The 27,675-nt window shown below is 41.3% G+C and overlaps 3 protein-coding genes across 9 annotated transcripts in view; 1 reads left to right on the plus strand and 2 right to left on the minus strand.

Annotated features, from left to right (window-relative positions):
• Positions 1–6,755, minus strand: part of arhgap9 (Rho GTPase activating protein 9) — a 38,367-nt gene extending 31,612 nt beyond the window's left edge. For all 6 annotated transcript variants that reach the window (XM_086087461.1, XM_086087458.1, XM_086087460.1 and 3 more), the window contains exon 1: positions 6,533–6,755. The gene's annotated coding sequence lies outside the window, so the exon portion shown is untranslated. The remainder of the gene's footprint in view (positions 1–6,532) is intronic.
• Positions 6,756–7,061: 306 nt separating this feature from the next.
• On the plus strand, positions 7,062–21,211 carry mars1 (methionyl-tRNA synthetase 1). 2 transcript variants are annotated; one of them, XM_086087136.1, is made up of 22 exons: positions 7,104–7,288; positions 8,595–8,685; positions 8,771–8,849; positions 9,112–9,240; positions 10,195–10,270; positions 10,469–10,656; positions 10,842–10,954; positions 11,025–11,141; positions 11,434–11,637; positions 12,930–13,131; positions 13,221–13,295; positions 13,402–13,572; positions 14,130–14,225; positions 14,626–14,743; positions 14,866–15,079; positions 17,632–17,763; positions 17,896–18,000; positions 18,220–18,415; positions 19,161–19,232; positions 19,461–19,487; positions 19,742–19,864; positions 20,577–21,211. In XM_086087136.1, exons 1-22 carry the CDS (start codon positions 7,186–7,188, stop codon positions 20,724–20,726), a joined length of 2,781 nt encoding a protein of 926 aa, XP_085943262.1. In that variant the 5' UTR covers positions 7,104–7,185; the 3' UTR covers positions 20,727–21,211. The 2 variants fall into 2 exon arrangements, with proteins under 2 accessions (XP_085943261.1, XP_085943262.1); XM_086087135.1 differs by lacking the exon at positions 19,461–19,487 and having other exon boundaries at positions 7,062–7,288.
• On the minus strand, positions 21,186–25,708 carry ddit3 (DNA-damage-inducible transcript 3). The gene is made up of 4 exons (XM_086087137.1): positions 25,545–25,708; positions 24,395–24,456; positions 23,502–23,712; positions 21,186–22,689 (listed from the first exon to the last, which is right to left on the minus strand). Exons 3-4 carry the CDS (start codon positions 23,655–23,657, stop codon positions 21,949–21,951), a joined length of 897 nt encoding a protein of 298 aa, XP_085943263.1. The 5' UTR covers positions 23,658–23,712; positions 24,395–24,456; positions 25,545–25,708; the 3' UTR covers positions 21,186–21,948.
• Positions 25,709–27,675: the final 1,967 nt, after the last annotated feature.

Consider the following 27,675-nt stretch of genomic DNA (forward strand, 5'->3'; position numbering starts at 1 on the left):
AATCAAGCCGCCAGTCGACTGTCTCCCTTCTGGCAATTGCATGATCAATGAACTTGATTTGGTGCAAACGTGCCAAAAGTCAATGTTATTTATGTAACCCGCGTGCGTTCTCCGAGAAGAGAGAGCGCCCTGCGTCGGTTCACTTTGCGCATGGATGCTACAGTTAGAAGGCGTGATGTCTCTCTCTCCATAAGAGACACGCGCCCCGAGCCAAAACAGCCTTTCATCCTGCCAAAGCCATGCATTATTGATGATCAGAGCAAGAGCACAGAGACATGCTCAAACACACACTGCACTTCCCTCTGTGACGGCCCCTAATATGTATGGGAATCTGTGTGTGCGTGCGTGCGTGCGTGCGTGCGTGTGTCAAACTTAAACAGGTGGGCCGGGTTCTTGAATAGCGTCCGGCCAAGGGAGCCAATAAGAGGCCGGATGACGGCACACCAGGTCGTCATTGGCTCACAGGCGTCATGACAACAAGCGGCATCTCTGGCATGTGTTGCTCTTTTGTGCCTCGCCGCGCACAACAACACTTCACATGTGCGATGCCATCATTTCCAGCCGTTTCAAGCGTCAAACTGACGCAACGCCCGTGTTTACAACCAAGCCCCGAGCCGGCGCGCGGTTTGACGAAAAAGCAAACTTCTTCAGAGAGTTGCCGCTTCCTGCAAACAGGAACAAGAACCAGACAGGCCGGCGTTTACCCATCAGACCAGAGCGGCATCTGAAATTCTCTGGGGGAACGCAGCAAGTGCATTCAAGGCCTTGTTCGGCTTTTAACAAGCAGGCGCAAAAGAATAATAGCAATGACATCCATTTTGTTGTGTGTAGTAGCCTACTGGGACTTGATATTGCTTTTGTAAGATACAAAAATGACACGTTGAGAGGAACCAGTTGAGGTGGCTGGGGCATCTGGTTCGGATGCCTCCTGGGCGCCTCCCTGGGGAGGTGTTCCGGGCATGTCCTACCGGCAGGAGGCCCCGGGGACGACCCAGGACACGCTGGAGAGACTACGTCTCACGGCTGGCTTGGGAACGCCTTGGGATCCCATCGGAGGAGCTGGCTGAAGTGGCTAGGGAGAGGGAAGTCTGGGCTTCCCTGCTAAAGCTGCTGCCCCCGCGACCCGACCCCGGATAAGCGGAATTGAAGACGGAACGGAACGGAACAGAACAAAAATGCCAATGGAATGAGGCGAAATGTTTAGCATATCTGTCTCCCAGTTGAGAGGACCGGGGGTTGGATTTTAGCTCATTCATCGTGTGAAATTTGAATGTTCTCCATGAACCTGCTTGGATGTTCTTCTGGTATACCAGCTTCTTCTAACCTTCCAAGAACATGCATGTCGCTTTAATAAAGACTCTAAATTGTCCATAGGTGTGAACAGGACCCGGACTGGGCCATCTGGAGGGGCGGGACAATTCGCGGTGGGCTGTCCTATATTTCGGGCTGGGAATTTGTAGGCATGAGCCCACGCATTTGTTTCAAAATCACGGAGGCAGCAGCCCACACATAATCAGCAAGTAAATGAAGAGTATCCACGTCAACTTATGTTGACTGCCTCATTGTCAATAAACTGTAACTCCAATCACTTTTACAGGCCATTATATTTAGCACTGACTGCCTCCGTTACTAAGGGTGTCACCCAGTTACAATAATTTAATATCAAAAGTAGCAACACTTTAATCCACGAATAGAAACAATATAACTATATTGAACCTTGTCTGTACAAAAATAACACGTAAAACGGGCAAAACACAAGTGTTGCTAGTAACCGCAACAAAGCACGATGGGAAAGCCTGCTACGATTACCGTTGCTCCCTTCAAGTTGGCTCAATAGTGTGCACCAGAAGTGTAAGAACATATTTCAAAATAAGAGTACTAACAGGAAGTACAGTGTTAGCTGCCTTAATCTTGCTGGTTTAACTTCATTTAGTAAGTGTGTCTTGTGAAGTGTAAAATGTCTTATCCCATTTATAGTACATTTGCTTATTGGTTTCTCTTTGTCCTTCTTTTTGGGCCCATTTTATGTTCACAAACTTATTCAAATAAACAATGATTGTGCTCTTGTAAGACCATTCAATTGTAAATTACAGTTTTGATCAAATGCAATATGAATATCGTCTATTTTACATTGATACACAAACTAAAATTGTGTATTACTAAAGTGGGATGGTAGTCATTGATACAGTAATTTCATAATAATTCATCAAATTAAGTTAAAAAAACAAAACACAAAAAAAGTGTGATATTGATTTATTGGGCATTTTTCTGCCACTAGATGGCATAATTGCATTTGTAAGACGGTGACAGCTCAGTGCATTTTTCTTTCATTTTTAACATGAAGTAACTTGTGAAATTCTGCACATTTTTAAAATTGGAAAATACAGCTTGACCCCAGTCTCCACAAATGTATGCACTATTACATTTATTACTGCTAAATTTTGACGAGGACGAGTCTTCTGTGTTGCGACTGGAATTCCCCCGGTACAGGCTTTCCAACTAAGGGGCGGTCATTAATCGCGCGTTTAAAAAAATGACTGGCATTAAAGAAACTTCAAATTAACTAAAACTTAACACACTAATTTTGACACCCCTAAAATAAATACATTAAAAATAATTTTAAAATAATTAATAATTAGTTTAAAAACAAAACTAAAATACAAAAAAATATACAGATAATTTAAAAAAAATAAAAAAGTGGAGAACTTGTAAACTTCTCTTATATTCAAACCCCTGAACTGTGAGGCAGAAATGCTTTCCACTCGGCCGCTGTGCTGCCTCAAGCATGAGTAGCTCACACTACATGTTAGCCTCTTGATCACATGCACTGAATATTGTCTGACACTAGTCAAACTGACTGATGATTTGCTGGAACAAGTCATAAATAGCCTGCCTTCAAAAGCTTGATTTTGGTGATTTTGTTTTGATTTTTTTTGGGGGGAGGTTGTTCTAAAAGTTTAAATCTATGTCGCTTCATGTTTACATTTTCCATACAAAATTACAGCAAATGAAATGTCAAGAATGCTCTTTTCAAGCAACGCAAAGACGGGCTTTGGCAGTGCAAGGGGAGGCCTCGCTGAGCCTCGGGGGATGTGCCCTGCATTGATGTTTCTAATGAAGAGCACCGAGCTCCATTGATCCGCCGGGGAAGAGAGTGAGCTGTCAAAAGCAATCAGACAAGTCAAAGACCCACTTTTTTTTTTTTTTTTTCGCAGCACTGAGCTGCCGAAGTGAGCACGAAACTGTTGGGGAGGAGGAGGAGGAGGAGGAAGAGCCGCTCAACCTCCCACAGCAGCACACGCAACTTTGATGCCTTTGTAGGCCTACTGTTGTACTGTGCTTGTTCAATAAGGGAACGACACCATCGAACAATGACGGGTTAAGAGGGTATAATCTTACATGTTTAAAAAAACAAATGCAAAACTGTTTGAAAAACACGTTAAAATTATACTAACGTCCTATAATACTAACATATGTCGCCCAGATTATTTTTGCATGTTTGCCACTTGTTGCTAAGCAGAATTCAAATCAATTCAATCCCAACTGGCTTACTAACTAACCAATGGAAAAGAGGCCTGGATATATGAGAGCAACTAATTCGGGGAAGGTGGTACACACACACAAAAAAAAAAGAAGTCTTCAGTGGCACTTTTAAAAGTGATGGAACACCAATTTGTTTAGACTTGCAAAAGAAAGACCACAAGTAAAACAACAACAAAACTACCGGTAATGGGAATAATATAAACACAGTGGTGCCTTGGGAAACAGCTTTAACTCATTTCATAACTCAAAAACCATTCATCAATTAAACAATTATCTTTCCCCACTGAAATGAATAGAAATAAGCTTCCCCATCATTCTAAAATATTGTACATTATAAAAACTTACAGTAATAACCTAATAAAAATGACTGTAAATAATTAAACGGTTTGTGCATTAGTAATTAATTGTGATTGTGCAGCTCCTACTGGTGTACGTGCCTTAGGCACCTGGGGGCAGAACGTACATAAAGTACATACAGGCAGTCCCAACGCCCCGTTAAAGCTCATATCCAACTGAGGGGCGAACATTTGCGACGAATATTGATTTAACGTCAGGGTTCATTCAAGGTCGCAGCGTCTCCAAAACGTTCCCTAAACAGTCTTGATGGTTCTCTAAACAGTCTTTCTTGTCACGAAGAAATCTAACATGTTCAAAATGTGCTTGGGACAACAAAGACCACGAAGACGGTTAAAGAACCATTAAGACTATATAGAGAACATTTAGGAAACACTGAAACCTTGAACAAACCCTGACGTGAAATCAACATTCGTAAATTTAACATGTTCAAAATGTGCTTGCCACAACAAAGACCATGAAGACGGTTAAAGAACCATTAAGACTGTTTGGAGAACATTTAGGAAACACTGCAACCTTGAACGAATCCCGACATGAGTCTGCAATGGTGTTTTGCATCGCTTGTTAGCATAAAGGTCCAAAAAATACATGTAAATTATCTTTGTTTTATGTTTGGTTTGACAGTAAACTTCAACTGGGAAGTTGAGTAACTTGTATCTCAAGGCACTACTGTCCCGTTTCTATGAAACTTCAAGAATTAATCAACCATTAATAAATAGCCGAGAGGAAAACTATTAATACAGTTTGAAAAGACCTGCAGTACATAATCTGATATAGACAGTTACTATGAACAGTTACTTGACAATGGTAAAACAACAACAACAACAACAACAACACTGACCTAAGTGTGAATGGAAATGAACAGGAATAAAAATGACAATTACAAGTACGTATGTAGCAAACTAAAATGTGTCCCTGCATTCTAGCCACACAGCTGATAGCATGCAAGCAAGGACATTCTTTTAGTAGACACAGCACAATTCCCTCTATTGCACAAATATCCCGGAGCTGCACTATAATCTGACTAGTGACACAGCACCATGCAAAGCACTTCAGCCTCTAAACCTCTGTGACACTGCGCCGTGGAGCCCACCGCAGTAATTACAGCATAAACTTGCGGGCTCCCTGCTAATACGGCGCGTGGTACAACGGGGGCATTTTTAATCAGCGGGGTTGCGACTGCAGAATAATCTTTCCTGCCCGGTGCGTTGTCACCAGGCTGGCCAAAAAGGGGAGGCATCAAATTCCCTGCTTTGCATAAACTTAAGCGTGGTTATGAAACAAAATCTAATTTGCAATGCATCACTCGACGGGGTTTTTGTCAGGGACACTAACATGTAGGAGACAACGGACAGCTGTCATTTCAAAGAAGACATTTCATATTAAACTAAAATGGAAAATAAATTAATGTAATTTTCTTCTTTTTCATAAAAAAAATAATAAAATCTCTTCAGGTGCAGGTGAGGGGGCAGACAGGGCGGCACTGCCTCTCCTGCCCGCATGTCCTTGGCACTTGACATGTACAGACACAAATAACCACCAAACCCAAGAGAACTTAGCTGAACATTATTATAGCATTAATACCAGAAGCTAGTGCTGGAAACACTGTTAACTCGTGCTAATCTATGCTAACACTTCAGCACTGCCTATATTGTAACTTTGGCCACTGCGTCAAAGTTGTTATTTTGCCTTGGAACTTTGACCATCCGAGCCTCCATGTCATTAGTGTAGACACCTGGAATGGGGCTGTTAATTATGTTAGCCCCACTAATATTTACCTACAGTAGGGCGTCAGTGCAAATATTTAGAAATATGCTGCAGAAAATAAAATTTACTTGGTTGGTAAATTTCACACTTGAGTGGTGGGCAGGCATTCCAAAGACATCATTTGTATGCAAACATTACAAATATTTTTTTTCCCCATTGTATGTCCCTTTTAAGGCAAGATAAGTTTAGCCTGCTGGGCCAGATCTAATGCGCTTGGCACGCTTAAAAAAAAAGAAAAAAAGAAACGAAAAGTATTGTTAGAGTGAAATGTGTTTCCACAGGATGTGGTGGCAGGTTCAAGCATTTGAGACAATTGTTTTGATGGCTATTTGATGTGGAAACATGTTTTGTGATTTATATATTGTCTACCAGCCAGTAGCTGACATAGTGGTGGATCAATAGTGACAGCAGTGGCCTACAGCTTTTTCTGGCAGTGGCTACTCTGACTGTATATTGATATTTTATCATTGTTTTATGGGCTCAAATCAACTTTAAAAACGTGTAATGGATCTGAACCGATTTAAACAGCATCACAACACGAAACATCGAAAATGTCTCAACATGGAATTAGTGTTGTAGATGCAACTGAGAAGACATATGGGTGAATAACAATGAATATTGTGAACTAAATCTGCATAAACCTTAAAAGAAATATGCTAATACAGCATATGGTACATTTCAGTAAACTATACTGCTAATACACCATAGGGTACGTTTCAGTAACCTCGCCTAATGTATAAGACACTTAGCAAAAAAATACTGTATAGTTTATTGGACTAATAAGGCAGAAAAGTATTTTCTATCTGATGAACAACATTTCAAACCACAAATGTGGTTTTGCATGTGTAAGAGAACTGTCAACACTCACCTTGCAGCAAGGTAATGTTTGTTTATGGGAGAGTTGCCGCGTCTTCTTGGTTAGTTTGCTGCGCTCTTTTCGGAGCACATTAATCCTCGGTAGACGCCAGAAATCATTTAGGCGACTATGTATAACTCCGTCTGGCACTTTTTTGCAGCGTAATAACAGTTGCATGTGAGAGCACTTAAGTTGCCCGGTTCAGTGATTGTTGTTGCCTCCTGCAAGCTCTTTAAGCGGATGAAAAAAAAAATATAGCTTTCGCTGCACGAGTTTCCCTGATGTTGATTGGCCAAACTCGTGCGATATGGTTTTACATTCATCCAATCAGATTCCGCGGACAGGCAGTGCCGTGACACGAGGTTCAGAGGTAGGCAGCGAAACAAACACCGCCCGGCTGTGCGTATGTACATTTTAAACCAAGCTAACCTCGCTAATTTCGTAGCGATACTATGCTTTATGGGAGATGTAGTCTCCAACTGTGTGAGCCCCTATACAGACGCTATTCTAAAAAACTACAATCTGCCATTAGTCAGTGACGCGCAATCGCCTTGCATCAGCGTGTGTGCGTGGACCGCACTTACCGGCAAAGTTGTCAAAAATTTGCCACTTTAGCGTGTTTAAAAGTAGACATTCCCCGAACCAAGTCACCATTCAACGGTCAAATGAAGCTGTTTGTGAGCGAAGGCAACCCACACTGCCTAAAAGTGTTGTTTGCTTTAGAAGTAGCCGGAGTGCAGTGTGACGTCCAGTTCGTCAACCACGAAGGTAAGGGGTAAACTTAAAACTTAACAATACTCGCCGGTTATAACAAGACAAGTGTCATACTTAACTTAAATACTCGTTTGACTAGGTGTGGGTTTTGGTCTCGTTTGAGCTGAGTTTTCATGCAAATGGCGGTTTTGGGGGACCACGTAAGCTAGCTTGTCTCGTGCTATTCATTGCTGCTTCTGTCAATCAATATCAGGTGCATGAACCATGTTGCAAGTAGACGGCGTCGATGACGTCACCATTCTTGTTTGCATTCTACTGCATTAAGCTATGCATTGATGGGAAGTAAAGTACAAATACTTTGTTGTGGCTTGTTCAGGTGTGTTTATCTTTCTGATGAATTTGTACTGTTATGAGTTACATTTGAACACATATCTGTACTTGGCACTATAATGTAAATGCACTCTTTACTTTTTATGTTACTTTTTTTTCGATCTCCATGGGAGACGTCAAAGCTTAAAAAATTAAATAGAGAAAGTCACCATTGGTTCAGATGTTAGGGACTCATTCATAACATGAAAAAAAAAAGACAGCAGTGACTTAATAGATCGGAGAAGCGAGATATTCCCCATATGGCCTTATTCAAGATTTTTGTTGTTGTTGTTGTCGTTAGTTGCAAGCATTATTTGTATGTTGTCAGTTTCTAATGTTAAATTTTCCATCTAAACCTAAGAAAAACCCATCAGCCAGGTTTGACTTGTGGTAGTCTGTCAGTCAGCCAGTCATGTAAAAACGTGTTTGAACAACATCATAAAAATTGTGAGATGTGGAAGAACAAGTCAAGCAAATATCTGCATTATTATTCATCAACCCACCCCCGATTGGACTGCTCATCCCAGATGTTTGTAGTTCCCTCAGCAGCCAGATCCCAGGGAAGCATTAAGCCACCACCATCTGGCATGCCACTGTGCTATATGAAAAATTATGCAACTCAATTTTTCCTTAACATTTTAAAGGAGACAAATCATGCGTTGATTTAGAAATTTTACAAGTCTTTGTGCAAATGAGCAACGTTATAACCTGCCTCATAAAGTGTTGAGCCAATAATAAATACGGCTTTTGTTACCATGACAACTCATTGACAACTTCACTGAGCAATCTAGTATGCGGCGGTTATCAGAAGCTAGCGCTGTGCAGCCAATAAAACTGAATGAACGACACTTGTCCATCCCTGAAGTATGTACAACAAAATGATAGGAATTAAATGATTAATTCTATTACAAAAAAAAAAAGCCAAAACAAAATGTCTGCCTCTATGTTTGGCAGAATTCATTCATTGTTTTTTATGACTGTTTTTTTTCAGAGAAACTAGTGCCCTTCCTGAGCCATTCCTCTTTACCAGTCCTGCTCCTTCCTAATGGACAGCACCTTTTCAGCCCCAATGCCATATGCCGGTCAGTAATTTACGGTTCTGCCTGCTCAGTGAATTGCATTTATTCCAGAAGATCTCAATTATGCTCACATTTGTTGTTTTCTTAGATACATGTTTGAAGTGAGTGGACAAGAGTGCAGCGAAGCTTGCGATCAGTGGCTGGAATGGGAGGCCACAGATCTCCAGGTAGGCTTCTCGTTGTTAAACAGCAGACTTTTCAGTTTTGCAGTTGTACAAAGCACTAAACCCTCAGAAAGATGCAAATGATTTTCAGTTACTGCGTCTGCACATTCTTGCCTGCTAAATCCTCTTACTGTGCTTTAGCGTGTTGTTGCTGCCAGTGGGGATTTAAATTGTGTATATAATAATCGTCCAATTGTGCTCTCAGACCCAGCAAAGAGGAAAAAGTCATTTGCCTCTGTTTGTAACTATTGTCTTATTTTTTCAGCCTGCCTTGCTTCAAGCCTCCTTGGCGGTGCTTCAGGGGAAAGGATCGGAGGCTGTCAAAGTCCTCGCAGGGCCCCTCAGCTACTTGGACCAAAGCTTGACCAAGGCGACCACACCTTATTTAACAGGGGTACAACAAGAAAATCCTCCTTTAAACTGTATACACTATTTTTGACAGATTTTCCTCCACTTTAATAGACATCATCAAAAAAGGGGCTTCACACCACTCCCATATTAATTTTACTGTCAAACTAAACCTAAACAAAGAGAATTACCACAATGTAGCTTAGTGGCGGACATACTACGGTGCAATCCGCCATAGAAACAAATAAACTTCTTTTTTTTCCCTTTCACGAGAACAATCACATTTTTGCCATCAGGTAGCCTCTTTAACACAGAGATCCTTACTTATTTTATTACAGGCAATGTAAAGGTGGCTTATTAACATACCAACATATGTCACATAAAAACGTTGTTACCACAAGCCATACACTGACGACCGAGCAGATGTGGCATCTTGTAAAGCTGAAATTCACTGTGACTTTTACAGAGAAAGCGCTGTTGTATTTGGAAGCAAACCATGCTCCACTTTTTGTCATCCATCGATTTTTCTATAGCACTTGTCCTCGTTAGGGTCAAGGCTTGTCTTACATGACTTTTGGCGAGACACCCTAGACTGGTCGACCCTCTGTTTTGAGTTACATGTAGACAAACAACCATTGAGACTGTCGTTTACACCTACGGACAATTAAGAGTCTTCGGTTATATCGGTTAATCTAATATGCACGCACAAGCACATACTCCTCACTGGACGGCTGGAGCCAAGAACTAAGAATTGAGAGAGAGAGAGAGACGTGCTAACTATGAGTACACCATGATCTCGCCAACATCACTATTTGTCGGGGAAAAAAATATTATAAAATTGCACGAGGACAAAAATGGCCTCCACCTAATAAGCGCTTGCCATTTTCTTTCCATACCTGCCGAGATGTACATGCGTGTTTGTAATTGGTGATTCTAAAATTATTGGTCCCAGTGTGCTGTGTGCTTTCATTGCAGTCCATCTTGTTTTTGTTTATCTCAGGATGTTGTTTCGGTCGCTGATCTTGTCGTGTGTGCCGCGCTGCATCCGATTTTGTCTGCACCATCGTTCGCTTCAGGTAAGAATTCAGTCTGTTTAAATGTGTATATATCTCAGTATTTCAAATCAGGTTGTGATTATGACCGCCCTCAGAGCATCTGGTTGAAATTTCAACTTCGATAGCTCTTAAATGTTTAATCGTTGTCTTTTGTTAGCTGTGCTTTTCCCTGACTTAGTTAAATATACATGTCTTCATCTCTGTCCCTGCTTTTCCCAGGTGAACACAAGTCTGTGAGGGTTTGGTTCGACCGCGTGGCCGCCTCGCAGAGCTGCGTGTCGGCGTCTCACAAAGTGCTGCAGGGAAAAGGCCTGCAGGCAATAAAGAGCTTCATGCAGAGGCAGCCTGCGCCGCAGAGTGGCCAGAACAGAGGCGGCACGCAGCCGTGCAACGGCGGCCCTGCTGAGGTATCTGCCAGATCAGCGCAAATTAACCATTAAACTTCAAGGAGTTGGGAGGTGCTCTCGTGGCATCTCTGTGCTACAGTGCCAACAAAATCTGACCAATTGAAAAGGACAGATAGATAAATGGGCACGTTAGCCTCCTAGGTATTTAGTTTTCTTTTATAATTGTGTTCACTGTGTTTGTTTAGGATGAGGAAGGAGAACGTGCGGTGTCACAGGAAGAAATGGAAGCTGCTGCTCTAACCTGGAACAAAGGTTTAAACGCCTCCCCAGCAGCAGCCACTGACAGACTCCACCCGATGTATGTTATTACATTTATCCCACAATTCTGCAAGGCCTCCGTCATGATTTATGTTCTCTTTTTCCTTCAGTCTGCCACAGGAGGGCAAACGAAACATTCTGCTGACCAGCGCGTTGCCGTATGTCAACAACGTACCCCACCTGGGCAACATCATTGGCTGCGTTCTCAGCGCTGATGTCTTCTCCAGGTGCACAACAGGGAAAGTGTACAGGGGGTCCTCGGGTTTAAGACCGTATCGACAAATAGTTAGCAACTAGTTTGTGCAGCGACGTATGAATCTGTGGTCACCGTCCGTGATATAAGGACGGTGCACGCTCAGTTACAGCGGCACCTGCTGTTTTTCATTTGATTGCTTTATATTTATGGCATGCAAGTGTTTTTCATACAAAAACAAATTGCTGCAGCATCCTGTATATCACATATGTACTGCCACGTTATTCAGAGATTAACCTATCATTTTTAATGTTGTCATTTACCAGGTACGCCCGACTGCGAGGCTGGAACTCGCTGTTCGTGTGCGGCACCGACGAGTACGGCACGGCCACGGAAAACAAAGCCCGCGAAGAAGGCTTGACACCGCAGCAGATCTGCGACAAATACCACGCCATTCACGCCAGCATCTACGAGTGGTTCCAGATCGATTTTGACTTCTTCGGCAGGACCACTACCGAGAAGCAGACGGAGTAAGTTACAAGTTGCAGATTGCTGAGATTTGTCTTCATAGAATAAATTATATAGGATGTCCTAAAAACAACAACAGCAAATACATAATTTTATAGTCTAATGATATAGTCACTTCTCACCCAAAAGAGAAGTTTGTTAAAATTATGTTTAAGTTATTGTCCTTTTTTTCTTTTCTTTTTCATTTCATTTGTTCATTTATTTTACACAGCAATCATCATCAATGCATCCATTTTCCCAGACAATACCCCACTAAACCTAGCCTGAAAAAGGGTAGGAGGAAGAAAAACATATTAAGTCCCACCCCCAATCTCATTAATATAACATTTTTCCAAGGTGAAGAGTCACATTAATAAAAATACTTTTCGTGTGTTGAAATATGCTCAGTCAAAAGTACAACAAGTGTGTGCACTTTCAAGGACGTTTAAGAAATAGAAATTAACATGTGCGCCGTGTCTTAGGTGGCGTGCATACTGGTGAAGCTTGGTGAAATCAGTTTTCAATTCTATCTATATCCTTCTTAATATTTAAAAAATATATTGAAAAAAATATATTTTTCCAACATGAAGCCCATTTAATTGAGTTTGCCTAGAACATAGCTATTCAGATAGGCATGTATCAACTGATGTAAATTTTGTTGTGACGCCCTGTAGGATGCCATATTTGCCATTTTGACATCACTTGGCTCAGGTATGAAAAGGCAAACACGTTTTCCAAGAGTATTTGCATTATGTAATAGAAGATTAAAGTCATCTTGGCAGGATTCTGCTGTTGAACGTCGAGTCCTCTAAGCCATGAAATCTACTTAATAACTAAATCTCAGAGCATAGTCGTACTCTACATCTTCTACAAGTTAGCTCACTTTTTTAAAACTGTCTTTAACTGTAGCTGCATTTCTGCATTTGTGTGGTGTTAGAGAAACGTTATCTATACAGCAACATTGTCACCAAAAATGAGACACTCTTCTTCCATCAAGAGCAGACATATTGATCTGCAACAGCACCACAGAAGACATCAGGCACTATGTGAAATTGAGAACAGCCCACAGACTTGAAACCAGAGTGCATTCATGTAAAGAGCTTTCATGTTTTGATCCAAACATAAGCTTACCCCACTCCACCCCAACTCCCACCCCAGTAACATTTTAATGATCGCCAGTGCAAACCCTTCCATATTTATTTTATTGAATGTTTTCTGTCTGTCACAAAAATGATCCCTCTTACTCGGGGGGAGGGGGGTTCAGTGTTTGTTCTGTCTGAATTTGTTCTCAACTATCCACCCAACTTTTTTCCAGGATCGCTCAGAATATTTTCTGGAGACTCCACAAGAATGGCTTCCTGGCGGAAGACACGGTGGAGCAGCTACGGTGCGAGAAATGCCAGCGTTTCCTGGCCGACCGCTTTGTAGAAGGCACCTGTCCCCACTGCAACTACCCGGATGCCCGCGGTGACCAATGCGACAAGTGTGGGCGACTCATCAACGCAGTGGAACTCAAGGTAGGCTCTTGTGCTCATGACTTTGAGACCGCTTATGGAGAGCGATTGCGTATGTATTTAACGCAGCTCTGTCTGTCCGTCACCTTTAGGCACCTCACTGTAAAGTCTGCAGACAGACTCCAGTCATCCGCTCCTCAAAACATCTTTTCCTGGACCTGCCAAAGGTACAAATTGTATCATCCACCCAGTTTTCTCTGTAAAGGCAGTGTGAGCACTGCAAATCTAAATGTTTTTATTTATTTTTAATTTTTTTATTTGTCTATTCTCCAGTTAGAGGCTCAGTTGGAGCAGTGGCTGGCCAAGTCTACCAGCAGCGGGGACTGGACGGCGAATGCCAAACAGATCACTCGCTCCTGGCTCAGAGATGGTCTCAAACCTCGCTGCATCACCAGAGACCTGCTCTGGGGAACACCAGTACCACACCCAGACTTCAAAGAAAAGGTCTGCTTTTTCTCGCAACAGGGTGGATTTACACTGCAGGTCCAATTGCCCAATTGCAAATTTCTGACTGAATATATTTCCAATATGGTTTATTCCACTAGCATTGACACAGGGTCAACACACCATGGAAATAGACAATAATACACAGTAACTGAAGATTACATATCGTTTAATTGGCCTAGGCTGACTTTTTCACCCATTGATTTGAATGAAGGCAGCCTCCACTTACTTTGATTATTTAATGACGGACACACTTGTAATGTAGTCATTTTGATAGGGTATATCTGATCTGTGCCTTTGCGCTGCACTTGCATGGGAACATATCTGATCTTGATTAGATTTTTATCCACATTTGGAAGAAGCCCGACTACAATCCGGAGCTATTCAAGTCCATGTATTTATTTTTTTCATTTCATGCTGCTATGACGCACATCTCCAATTGTGTCACATTATTCTATTATATCTGACTCACTTGAACCATGCAGTGTAAATCCAGCCTCTTCATACATGGTTGTGATTCTGGCCACTCATGGCTCTCTTGCTCACTCCTTCCACAGGTGTTCTATGTGTGGTTCGATGCTCCGATCGGTTATGTTTCAATCACTGCCAACTATACAGACAAATGGGAACAGTGGTGGAAGAATCCAGATCAGGTAACACAGTCTCATGTACTTAGACTTTGTCTTTATTCGGCCAGTTAATGACAAGCTTCTCATTGTATTGCATTGGGAGACAGGATCGTACAGATAGAATGCAGTAAATATCACGCTTTGAGTGTAAGTTAACTAGCTCCTACATCCTCATTAAAAAGACATGAGATCCAACAGATGGAAAAAAAAAAAGGAAAAATCCACCATTTGCCCTCATAGGCAATGTCTTCATTCACATCGACTCATCTCATCTCGCTCCATCTAAAACCCCAGGAGTGAGCTGTGTGTGTGTGTTTAGGGTGGGGGCTGGTAAGAGCTGATAAATCCTCTTTGAACGGGATGATCTCACCATGATCTAATATGATGTCATCCTCACGTTGCAGTGTTGTTTGTGTGCCGCCAGGTGGAGATGTACAACTTCATGGCCAAGGACAATGTGCCGTTCCACAGTGTGGTGTTTCCCTGCTCCCTTCTGGGAGCTCAGGACAACTACATATTGGTCAATCACTTGATTGCCACTGGTACACATTTATAATCGCTACCATTAATACTTGTATTACTTGTATCATAAATGATTCAGAAGTGTGGTGAATTATTCATGCTACAATCACACCGGGCATGTAATATTCTGACTTGTGTGCAGAATATCTGAATTATGAAGACACAAAGTTCTCCAAGAGCCGCGGCGTCGGCGTGTTCGGCGACATGGCCAAAGACACGGGCATCCCATCCGACGTGTGGCGCTTCTACCTGCTCTTTGTGCGCCCCGAGGGACAGGACTCGGCCTTCTCGTGGGCCGACATGGCTATGAAGAACAACTCTGAGCTACTCAACAACTTGGGCAACTTCATTAACAGGTTGGTAATTGAACTGCTGAATGAAGATGTTGTGGTAGCCTATTTCTCGCACATTAAGAAACCAAGGCAAGTGCAAGCATTAGGAAACAGAGGCTAGTGGAAAAACTCCTGTAAGGAAGAAACCTCAAACAGACCGTAGGCTCAGTGCGGGGCAGAAAGCTGCCTTGACAAATTGGGTTTAGATTGAGTGATAGAGGAGAAAGAGAAATAGGGCAGAGCAGAGGTGGGCAAAATTTTGGACTCAAGGTCCAAATTTCATTTAAAACGGACAGATGGGTGAAGTTATTTGTAGATGAGTTTGAGAAAAATTATCCATCCATCCATTTTCTGAACCACTGAACAAAAACAATGACAGATCATTTTAAAGTTTTAAATTGTGTTTTTTCTAAAACTGCAAGAAATTAATGACAATTTTCTATTCGCTAAATTTCAAATTTTTGGTTACTTCCTGATCGTAAAAAGGCCACAACAGGGCAGCCGATACTGGCGTTAGTTGCCATTGTGAATACAGATATTTTGAAATAAGTTTTTTTTTTATAATTGTTTTTATTTGAACACTTTTTCTCATTTTTTTAATAACACAAAAGACAAACCTCTCAAACATAACCAATAAACCAAACAAAAACAAAACAAAACAATCTGACAGACAAGCTAAACCAGGACTATGTAAACAAAAAAATATATAATTCTGTCACAACACACAAAAAATGGGCATCACAGACATGACCTAAAAACTTAAAACATACGGTACTTGTTAGAAACATACATATTCACATAACCTACAGATATGTACATGTACACATACTCCACACTCACACTTATTTTGAAATAAGGTTGCTTATCGACCTGATACGATATCTGGCATCTGTATTCACCCATCACTAGTTCATATATTTCAAATAGCCACCAAAAAATTTCTAAATGAATGCAACAAATATTGCAGGACGCCTAGTAATGTAAATGCTCGGAGGGAAAGATATTTAAAAAAACACACAAAAAACGCAGCGGGCCGTCTGTCAAAATGTGCCCACCTCTGGGCTAGAGACATTGCAGCAGGGATAAGGAAGCAGTGTGTACAACATTAATTATATTAACGATAATAAAGACATGGTGATTAACACTATAATGGAATTATTACCCTTAATTAAATTATAGCAGATTGTTGGCTACACTTCTGGAAGGGGGGGGGGGGGGGGAGGAAAAACAAATGTAGTAGTAGTGTTGTTATCTGTGGCACAGAAAGCAGGAGTTAAAGCAGGAGTTACCTGCTACAAGAGGGAAGAAAGAGGGTGAGGTTTGTCATATGACCGATGGGGCATCACAGTAAAACAGAAATAAACCCGAAAAAGTTCAAGAAAATATCAAACTGGAAATCAGTTAATATGCATAATATATGTCTGATACCTAGATGACTGACTTGGAAAAAGAGTACACACCTACACAAAGCACATAGAGCGCCTGCGTAACCCAGAACAGTAAGTCAGCGGAGACGATGCTCAAACTCCTAGTGGACAGGCGACTAAACGCGTCGTCACCCGTCTCTGTCCGTTGACAACACCGAACTAGCACAGGAGTGTTGCAGTTCTCCAGCCTCACGGAGCGAGATCATGTCAGTTACAACATGAAATTACGGATGCCGTCTTTTTGCTAAAATTCATTGCTGTTTCATTCAGTCGACGTGAAATCAAAAGGAGTGTAATTCGCCTCAAACATCCAGTCCAATTAGGATCGCAGATTGTTGGAGACGTAACTATTTCAAGAGATTCTCCTCGCGTTTTGTAAATATGTTTGGGATGGTGTAATATCACGCCCAATTATGCTGCCTCTTAATGACTTAAAAAAAAAAAACGTTTGGGGTTGAATCCCACTTCAAAGATGTTTCCCTCTGATTTTTCTTTTCAAAGCACCTTGATCTTCCAAAATTGTTCTCGGGCAGCAACCGTTGATGCGTAATTGCTTTTAAAAGATGTTAAACTGCATCCAGCCGGAGGTGCTTGGAGGTAGACGGTAGCCTGAAAGCCAGAGCTCAAACCACAACATAATTAGTTTCAGGATGTCCACCTTGTGAGTAATATGAGCACATATAAATTGAAGAGTGCGGGTCATGCAAAGTTCATTCCACCCCCACATCAAACTCCACCGTTCATTGTAAATATGACAATCTTGTCAAAGCATTTTGGTCGGGCGGAATTCAGTCAAATAGGGATGGGCGTGTTGCGTCAGATGCGTCAGCCTCTTACCACGAGCATCCCTCTGATGCGCGCATCCAACTCGGCTCGATTATTTGCAGTGAAGAGGCTCAAAGGGAGCGCTGTTATGTTCATTTACATCAGCAGAGTGCATTACATATAGCAACACAATCTATAATTTATCATCAATTAGCGTGGCGGCTAGCAGGCCTTTTTTCTCATGTAGCACTTTCTCCCCACTGATTCTTTGCTGCCTTTCTCACTCTCTTGATGACCCCTATGTTTTCCCCCTTGCTTTTCTGTCTTTTTCACCCTCCTTCAACCCCTCCGCTCTCTTTTCTCCCCCCCTTCTCGATCCTCTAGAGCCGGCATGTTTGTTGCAAAGTTCTTTGATGGCTGTGTGCCCGCGATGGAGCTGCTGCAGGAAGATAAGAAGCTCCTGGCTTTAGTGGGCTGGGAGCTGCAGCAGTACATCCAGCTCATGGACAAAGTCAAGTAAGACCACTTGAATTATATACAGTACATTCAATCTGGCACGAGTGTCTGCTTTTCCATGTATGTGTATAGTTTTGTGATGGAGAACTTATTTGCGCTGGAACTGAAGTGGCGCGTGAATATTTCCACCAGAATCCGTGACGGTCTGAAGCACATCCTCAACATCTCTCGCCATGGCAACCAGTACATCCAAGTAAATGAACCCTGGAAGAAGATCAAGGGTGGAGATGCAGAACGGTGAGATTACAATGACCAGCTCGAGCCGAATCCTGTTTGTAATATCAGGCAGGGTTGGACAAATTTGCATATATATATATACATACACACTACAACCGAGAATCCCTGCTCTGAATAAAGATACAGAAATTGACCATTCAGTCACATTCTAATATGATCCTGGAATTGTGAAATTCAATTTTACAGGACCGGTAATAAGAATCTATCATTCCCCTCCAGGCAGCGTGCAGGCACTGTCACTGGCGTGTCCATCAACGTCGCCTGCTTGCTGTCCGTCATGCTGCTGCCATACATGCCGGCGGTCAGCCAAACCATCAGGGATCAACTCAATGCACCGCATTCTTGCATCAGTGCCATGCTGCGTGACACGGGCGCCTTCACACGCATCCTTGACGCTGGCCACCAAATTGGCACCGTGAGTATGAGTGTGCAGTACATCTTGTTTTTTGTAAAATACATCTTTTTTTTAATGTGCTGTATTTATGTTTAAAACATTTTTAAACCACTTTAGGATTAGGCACAGTGAGTACATTTATTTTGCATACTAGTGTAAACAAAAAAGAAGTCAATGTGTCCATTCGTCCTTTGCGCATCAAGTTGCGCTAAACATGCTACTTGAACAACAATACGATCCAGTACACTTCAAACCACATTTCTCCCTGTAAGAAATAATGAATAAATAAAGGTTAAATAAAATGGCTAAATATGAATAATAATGGTCATGGCACTCTCTTCCTTGAAATTATCACCAAACTTAAAAAATCATGCCCAGCCCACATTAGATGGTGAAGGGGAAAAAAAGCTTGGCTATTTAGTGTTGCTCATCTGCTTCCGAATGGGGAATTCCTTTTCAGGCATTCACAGGGTTTCCCCCTAAGAAAACACTGGGGTAAACGCTGCCATTTGTCAAACTAGGATTCTTGGAATTTTTTCAAAATGGCTGTTCATTTTCGAGCATTGGTCTTAGAGATTTTTTTGTGCGTCCAATTAAGATACACATGATGGTTTTGGTTGAATTCTTAATTGTACAACCGTGTCGATGGTTAGCATAGAGATTCTGGGTACATTTTTTATCATCTCCAAAGCCATCAGGCTGATTCTGCTGCATATTTATCATACCTGACATGTATTTTTAATTAACTCCCTTTCCCCCCCTTCAGGTGAGTCCATTGTTCCAGAAACTGGAGGTGGAGCAGATTGAAGCTTTGAAGAAGAGATTTGGTGGACAGCAGGTATGTGATAACGAAGAAGCAGGTTGACTGTTCTATTGTGGTGGAAAATAGCAAGCGGTGATATCTAGCCGTGCAAATGGGCCAGGCAGACAGAATACTTGCTTGCAGCGTGTCTTTTCAAATGTGATACATAGCAACCCGACAATACGTGCTTTGTATATTATGAATTAATCAAATAAATGAAGAATAATCCTTGTCTAAACCTTCTCGTCAACCGCCTTCGTCTAGCCTGAAGATGATCCGCCAAACAAGAAGGTACCGTTGGTGTTTGTTTGTGAAGCGTCCACAGTGGTGCTGTCACCGTTGATTATACCGCATGCTTTCACTAATACTAGCAGCTCATTTAAACTTTGTCTTATCACCGTTAGTGCAGTGTGTCCTCACGTCTGTTCATTCATCAAGCACTCGTGAAATCCCGACGACACTTTGACTGAGAACCGCTATTGTCTGAAATGAAGTCAGTCGTCTCTCTGAAATAATAACACGACGTGTTCCGATTGCACCCTCAGACGCCAACTCAAAACGCTACCAGCCCTCAGTCGACTGCTACTCTGCCCGCCCCTGCAATCCAAGTGAACGCTGGAGCCGACCCGGAAAAAGCCCGGCAGCTGACGCAGGCTGTGGCTGAGCAGGTAATGTTTTGACGCGTATAGACCCCTGCAAACAACAATTCCATTTTTTTTTGCAATAATTATTTTGTATTGATTAATTGAATTGTGAGGGTTACTTGTAAAAAATATGTAATTATGTTTTTTTTTTCCTGTTACTGTAATAGAAGGTAGTTGCTTTTTTTTGTATCCTGAATAAATAAATGTCGGTACGTGTATTCCATTACTTCCCAAGCCGAATGAGTTAAATGAAAAAAAATTACATTACATTTTATATAATGGCATAAGATCCCTAGTTTCCCTAGTCAGTGATCAGTGATATATTTTTTATTTTCCAAAAATCGATTCAACTTAATTATGAAAGAGTGTAATTTTACTGTAAGACTAAAGAGTGGACCCTCATTGTTTGTTTTTTTTGGTGGACTAATGCAAATCAAACCATTTGGATTTTTTTTTTTTTTTGAAAAATACTACACACTGATTTCTCGCAAAGTAATGCACTCCAATGCCGTTAAATTCTCAAGTCAATGAACAAATGAAAATATACTTTTAGATTTATTCTTCATCACACAATAGGTAATGCCAATGGAGGGATGGGATACCGTTGCACTACCACAATGTAAATTGTATTTATTTACATAGTAGTAAAGTTTACACATTTTTGCAAATAACGATGGAATCATTTTATTTACAAAAATAATGCACTTTTGTAACTGCGTTATTTTCTCTTTGTCAGGGAGAAAAGGTGCGCGCCCTGAAAGCTCAGAAGGCCGACAAGGCAGCCATTACAGCCGAGGTGTCCAAACTGTTGGAGCTGAAGCAGCAGCTGGCCCTGGCAGAGGGCAAGAGTCCCGAGCCCACACCAGTCAAGGGCAAGAAGAAGTGAGACACATTGGGGAGAAAAAGTCACAAATGGAGGTGGTGGTTGTTGGGGGGGGGGGGGGGGGCAAGATTGGAGGTGCAATAGCGGGAGAAGGGGAACAAGATGTACATGGCGAGATGAGGATGTTAGCCACAGGCAAAGCCGTGACGGGATCTGAGACTAACGCGGTGTTGGCACCGAGGGCTAATGAAATGTTAGCGAGGCCGGCGGGGAAATGAAACGCACAAAGGGAGCCAAATGAATTCTGCTACAGAATGGAGGGATTTGTGAAAAATCCCTACACCAAGAGAAACTGATTTGATACTCTCCCTGTGATACATTCAACATCAGCCTCGCAAGGTGCGCATTTCAAAGTGTTTTTATACTATTAAATAAAACCTTTGCTTAACCATATGAAAAGCTGAAAATGATGGTCCCTACTGACATGTACTTCCTATCATGTGAACACTTAATAAAAACAAATTGTGCATTAAGCAAAGAAAAAAACATTTATTGCTAATTTGAGGTTACAGTGACAGATATTGATTAAAATAAAAAAGCATGCATTGTCCATTTATAATGATCAATTTAGGTGACAAATAACAAAGTAGAAATGAACAGTATAAAATTGTAGTTTGTTATTACAGTTATAGAAAAATAGCATGTGGATATACCACCAGTTCCAGCATTGATTAAAAAACAGTCACCTATAAAAAGTTTGGGTGCAACCTGCTGTATTTTAAATACACATACAAGCAACGGCTTTTAGAAAAAGTAACAACAACAAAAAGTCATACTCTCAAAGCGAGGGGGCATATTAAAAATATTCCTGAGCTCCTTGTCTCTCCACAAATTGGGGCAAATAATCTCTGCTAGCCATATTGCAGCCCTTTAACGAGGAGTTACAATTTATTGCAAAATGGCGGGAAAGGACAACTATGAAATGCCCTCAATTGAATTCCTTCCTTTGCAACATACAAATCATCAAACCCTTCTTAACGGAGTAACTCGTTACAAACATTGCGACCACTGTATGATATGCACTTAAGAACTTGCTGTTCTTTTGCATTTCACATGCTTTGTCTTTCCAGTTTGCCGCAGTCATGTTGCAGCTTTTCCTTCACTCTGCCTTGACTTTCATTACCCTTTCCAAACATCTTTAAAAAAAAATCTTTGGTTTTCATACCTTCCGGTCTAAGGAGCCCATACACACAGACCATTTCCTTCTTCACTTCTATCTACGAGCTCATTTCCTGGTGTTGACAAGTCTCTCAATGAGGGCTCGCCGCGTGCACTGCACCTCCTCGCCCAACCTTTCGATCTCCGCTTTCAAGCGCTCGTTGTGCTCCGTCAGCTCCTGCACTTTTCTCTCGTTCTCTTGCTCTCTCTCCTTGCGACTCTTTTTGGCGGACAAGTACGACGACGACGAAGATGGCGCGCGCTGCTGCGACTGGGAGGAAGCGCCCGGGGACGAGGCGTCGTCGTCGGGCCCCTCGCCCCTCCGCCGCTTGGTCAAGCGCGAGGGCGAGTAGATGGACGGGGACGAAACGGGTGACGACGGGGAAGAGCAGCGCTGGGAAGGCGACTGCGAGGCGGAGGACGAGGAGCAGGACGGCGAATCGGGGACGCAGGGCAACTCCTCCTCGCTGGCTGATGGAGACGCTGGACGGACGGTGTTGACCTGCGGCTGATGGTGGTGGTGGTGGTGATGATGGTAATAACTACCACTTGAATCCACCATTCCTCCTTCACTCAGGAACTCAAAAAACTCAGGAGGCAGCAGGTCACCGTCACCGCTCCTCGCCTCCGTTTTCCGCTCTTCTGTCGGAGGCAAGCAGGACGAGGAGGAAGTTGAGGTGTGATGCAGAGGCTGGGCGTTGTGGATCTGCTCCGTCGCCCTTTGGACGCCCTCTCCCCACGTCTGACCGCCGTCCGTCAGCCACGTCAGGGAGCAACTCTCCAGAACATCCAGGAACTCGGGCTCCTTCTGTAAGTACAAAAAACATCAAATATGACGTCACTCTATACTACAGTTGTGCAAACTACAGTCACGGGGGCCATTTGGTAGCCCACTGCATGTTTTTAATGGCCTGCCACATATTCATCAGAAGTTATGAAAAAATATATATATTCGAAGATAGCCCACAATTGTTTAAATTTTACAATAAAAATGTAGCATCAGAGCTTTAAAAATTCGTTGAAAGTTTATGTTAATAGGAATGTGTAACTTTAAATTTGTATTTTACAAGATTCCGAATTTTGAAAAGGTATATTAACAAATTTTTTTTTAATCACTTATTTAAACTTGTGTTACAAGATTAGTTTTTTAATGGTAGGTATGTATCACACAAATAACTTCGGATTTATCATTATTGACTTAATTACATAATTGCGTTAGTCATTTTTTAATAGTGTCCCTATATTAAAAAAATATATATCCATGCACTTGTTAAAAAAAAATTTAAAAAAATTGTTTAGCTTCTCAGTCATCTACTTAATAGAATTGTGCAAAGGTTGAATTTAGTCAACTGGATGAATTTGTTGTTTTCCGAAAACGTTAAAAAAATTATTAAGTAAATTATTTTTATTACACAAAATGTTTAAGCGTGTTTCCTAAATTCTAAAACTGCTGCTCCCAACCAACCGAGGTGGTCGAAAACGGATGAAAAACTAGGTTAACCCACCCCACACTCCCTACCGTGTTTTCTCTATGTGATACCTGGAAGAAAAACCTTGGACACCTCTGCTCCACAAGTAACACACCGTCAATACATTTTATTTTATTTTTTAACAACTGACCTCGCCGTACGAAGGGGCGCGCGCCAGCTTTGCCCCTCCCGTGTCCGAGCCCAGGATGTCCTGCAGGTCCTCATACCACGCCTCCAACTCTGCGCCACACAGCGGCCCCGCGCCGGGGGGGTATGGCGGGGGCAGGTGCAGCCACTCGGCAGTCATCTCGCCCGTCAACTCGCAACGCACTCCACACTCGGCCACACGCTTCACTCGGGACCTGACGGCACGAGAGCGCACAAATGTTAAATGGCAAGTTTGTTGCTGTCGGAATTCTTACAAAAAAAATTATATCCAATTCACATTTTGAGAACAGTTTAATTATGCAAAAAATAGAATGATTAATGGCTTAATTTATTAAGTTAAAAATGCTGAAGGCATATAAAAATGTAGAAGCACAAGTGAATTCAATTGAAAATTTAAGCTATATGTAGTTGTGACAAGATAAAACTGCACAATGCGTGTAAAGAAAGTTCAATTAAAATGTGAGTTAAAACTACATTTTCGATTTAAAAGATGTTAAAACATGCCAAGCAAAAAGTAGTTTAATTAAATTGGAAATTCAAGTTTAATTAAAAGCTAAATCTGGAGTTAAGATGCAAAATGTAAAAAAATAAATACCAGCACAAACCATTAAAGCTATATTTAATTGAACAATCTATTACGTTGAAAAACTAAAGAATGCACAATGCAAAAAAACAAACACACAAATCTACTGAAAATCAAAGCTGTTTGTACATTTAAAAATTCAAAATAAAAACATGACAAGCACACAAAATTGAACATTCGGTCAAATACAAAAAAACCGCACACGCACAAAGTCAAATACAATTGAAAATCAAAGCATTTACAAGTTAATAATGCAAAACGTATGTATAACAAAATGAGAAAATTAAGCTTACCTTAAAAAGGACTCCCTTAATCAAGTCTGCAAATCAGTTTGAGATATTTTGCCTCTACAAATCTGGAAGAAAAAAACGTCATAAGTTACAAGGGTAAAAGGGAAAACTACGTGATTAGAGACAGACGTTCTTCCCTGAACTCTAAACAAAGAGCGAGCGGCTCTCAACTGCGCCCCCTGCACTCCAAAGCTCTTCACAGCAGCCTTCGTAATCGATAAACAAGACGAGAACAACGGCGAACCAGACTTTGATTTCAACCTCTCTCGGCCCTGACAGTCTTACCTCTTGCTTGCCTTAAACGCGCACTGCAACCACAACCAAAAACAATACGAATAAAACCGAAATAATGTTGTTGTTTTTATCGTATATTTAATATCACTTTGAATGGCATGTTCCGTTTTTGACGCTGCCAAAAATGACATCAATTGCACATTCCTTCACAGGCTATCATGTTATTTAGTTGATGACGAACATTTATTACATTCTTTAGTTGTGTTAGAAACGTCATAAAGGTATTTTTTGCGTGTTATTCTTGTTGTCCGAGTCCTGTTGGACTGACCCCTATGAGCTAAGACAATTACGTCATGGAAAATAAATCAAAGACTTGTGGCTCTAATGGGTAAACCTATAAAACGCAAGAGGATAAAAAAAAAAAAATTACTGTAGAAATATTACATTGTATTTAGTTTCAAATGAGTTTGTGTATGACGTATGAGTGTAGTTCGGCGTTTATTTTTCTTTAAAAAAAAAAAAAAGGTGAATCAATTTACTTTGCGGCTATTTCAGCAACATGTCTCTAATATCAATGTCATTCGTATATAAAATTCCTAAAGTTCATTCAATTGTCTCTTCTACAACATTGACGACACGCAGACGTCAAAGCTGAAACTGCTCAAGTCGTGCGACACATCAGTAGAAAGTTACCAAGAAAAAAACTCTTGACAGCTTTGTAAAATGTGAGTGGCAACGTTTACAACGAGTGCCATTCTTTAATAATAAAAATAATAACTATACAATAAAAAATAAAATAAAAGCAGGGTCACCGGGGGGAAAAAAAGTATTTTCCGCTTGACTGTGGCCAGGATTTGGAAAGACCCTTTAAAAAAAGAAGAAAAAAAAGAAAAACTAAATGTCAAAAGTTGTCACTTACCCTCTTCCTTTTATTCGTTCGCTTTCTCGACTGTCGCTGGTTTGAATGTAGATATTTTAGTGAAAATGGATGATAGCTCATGTTAACCATTGTTCAAGACTTGACAGCCGAATGTGCTTAAACGGAAACTCCCGGCGGTGCTTATAAAGAGCGAGGCCAACCGAACTATGTCAGGCGACGCGGGCCTGCCGTTTTCGTCGACGTGTGGCAGACGAGCGGGCCAATCACGAGGACGCAGGTAATCCGTTTTCCTTGACGACATCCAATAAGAGCGGCGGAGATTCATGCAAGGTGGGCGGGGTTTGTTTGACAGGCAAGGTTGAATGCGTTCCTCTTGTCTGTATAGTTTGTACGAGGCGCAGTTGTGATGCAGTCATAAGACGGCCAGGACGAATTTGGGGCGTATGGGAGTCACATGAAAGGAATGATGCAATGCTTGGCAACCAGTTTCTAGCAGGGGATAACACCGGCAGAATCCGAACATGTTTTATTAAATAGCGTTGCCTCGAACAAAAAAATATATCTAAAAATATACATATATGCACGGCGAGTCAATGTCGAAGAATTGTCGTTTGATATTTAACGCCGTGACGTTCCACACCCACTCCCCCACACTTATTTTATTTTTTTTACACGTCACAAAAGGAGAAACTGCACAGATAAACGAATGCGTGGTGTGTAGCGAGTGGACAATTCAGCGTTTGTATTGTCTTATTATATGATGACCGCGTAAACAACACACGTTGGGACCTCTCAAGCTTCGTCACGTCACGGCCGCGCGCGGTCTCTGCGACGGACTTCCGGGATGGTATCAAAACAAGCGGGAGCGCGCACGGATGCGACTTTCACGTAAATGTTTGTTTTCAATTGACAACGACGAAACGTGTACTTGTGGTGAGGATATATTGGTGTTTTTACGGATTTTTAACTAGTGTGTTTGTTATTGTATTCAGTTGTTAAATTTTCACAAATTTGCAATAAGTTTCTTCAAAACAAAAAAAGTCAAAACAGACACCAAATTCACTACAAAGTGGACAAAACAAGCAGTTAATCGTGCAAAAAGAGGAAGATTGGCCAAACCCACCTCCAGGCTTAAACACGAGAGCATGCATTATGCCTGCTATTTACAAAAAATGAGACTGCATGATAAACCAATCTTCTAAATTCTGTATCAGTCTGCAGCTATGTAGAAATGTACTGCACTTCACACTACATTCTAACAAAAACAAGGAAACAAAAACAAAGATATTTATAGGAATGATAACATTACTATATGAAAATAAGTATCTCTGCATACTCTTGAGTTGGTACCCACAGATTCACCTAATCACAGATTATTATTATTATTTTTTTAAATATAGACATTTTGTTTTAATAAATTATTCCATAATTCCCCCATTCACCATTGTTTTGTTCATTTATTTTTTCATCCTTCCTTTCATCATTATTTTCCTGCCTTTCCTTCCTTGCAGTCCAACTTCCTTCTTTTAGTCATTGTTTCCTTTTTGAAAGGTGGCACTTGTTTGGGGGGCTGTACTCTTCCTTCCTTTTATCCTGTACTCTTTTCTTCCTTTCTTCCTCCCATCATTCCTTTGCTCATTTTTCCATCATCGTTTATTTACTTCCCTGTTGTTCATGAATCATTTTCTTAATTTTTGCTTCTTTTTGTCATTCTTTACTTTATCTGTCCATTTCATCCCCCTTTCCTTCATTCTTCCCTATACCGTCCCTTGCTTCCACCCTTCTTTTCTTCTTGCTTTTCTCCCTTGTTTCGTTGCCGTCAACCATTTTCTTCCTTTCTAACACGCTTTCTTAATTTCGTCTTTCCTTCTGTCATTTCCCCTCACTTCTTTAAATAAACTAACTTGAAGACGTGTACACAGACCTACTTTCTCCCCGTCTTGTATTATTATTTGACTAATTCTTAAAGTATTATTTATTCTGTGGTATAAACAAACACGTGATCCCCATAATGACACAAACGAGTAGATTTCAGTCGGAGACTCGTAGTTGTTGTCCCAGGGCTGTAAAGAAACAAACAAATATGATGCAATAATCAGACTAATATTCATTGTTTTGTAGCTTTTTTTGTGGGTTAAATGCTTTTATAGCCGAGTCTTTAGGTTTTAGA

Source organism: Leptonotus elevatus, chromosome 10 (assembly GCF_054856555.1).
Source record: "Leptonotus elevatus isolate MCC_2025b chromosome 10, RoL_Lele_1.0, whole genome shotgun sequence".
NCBI lineage: Eukaryota > Metazoa > Chordata > Actinopteri > Syngnathiformes > Syngnathidae > Leptonotus > Leptonotus elevatus.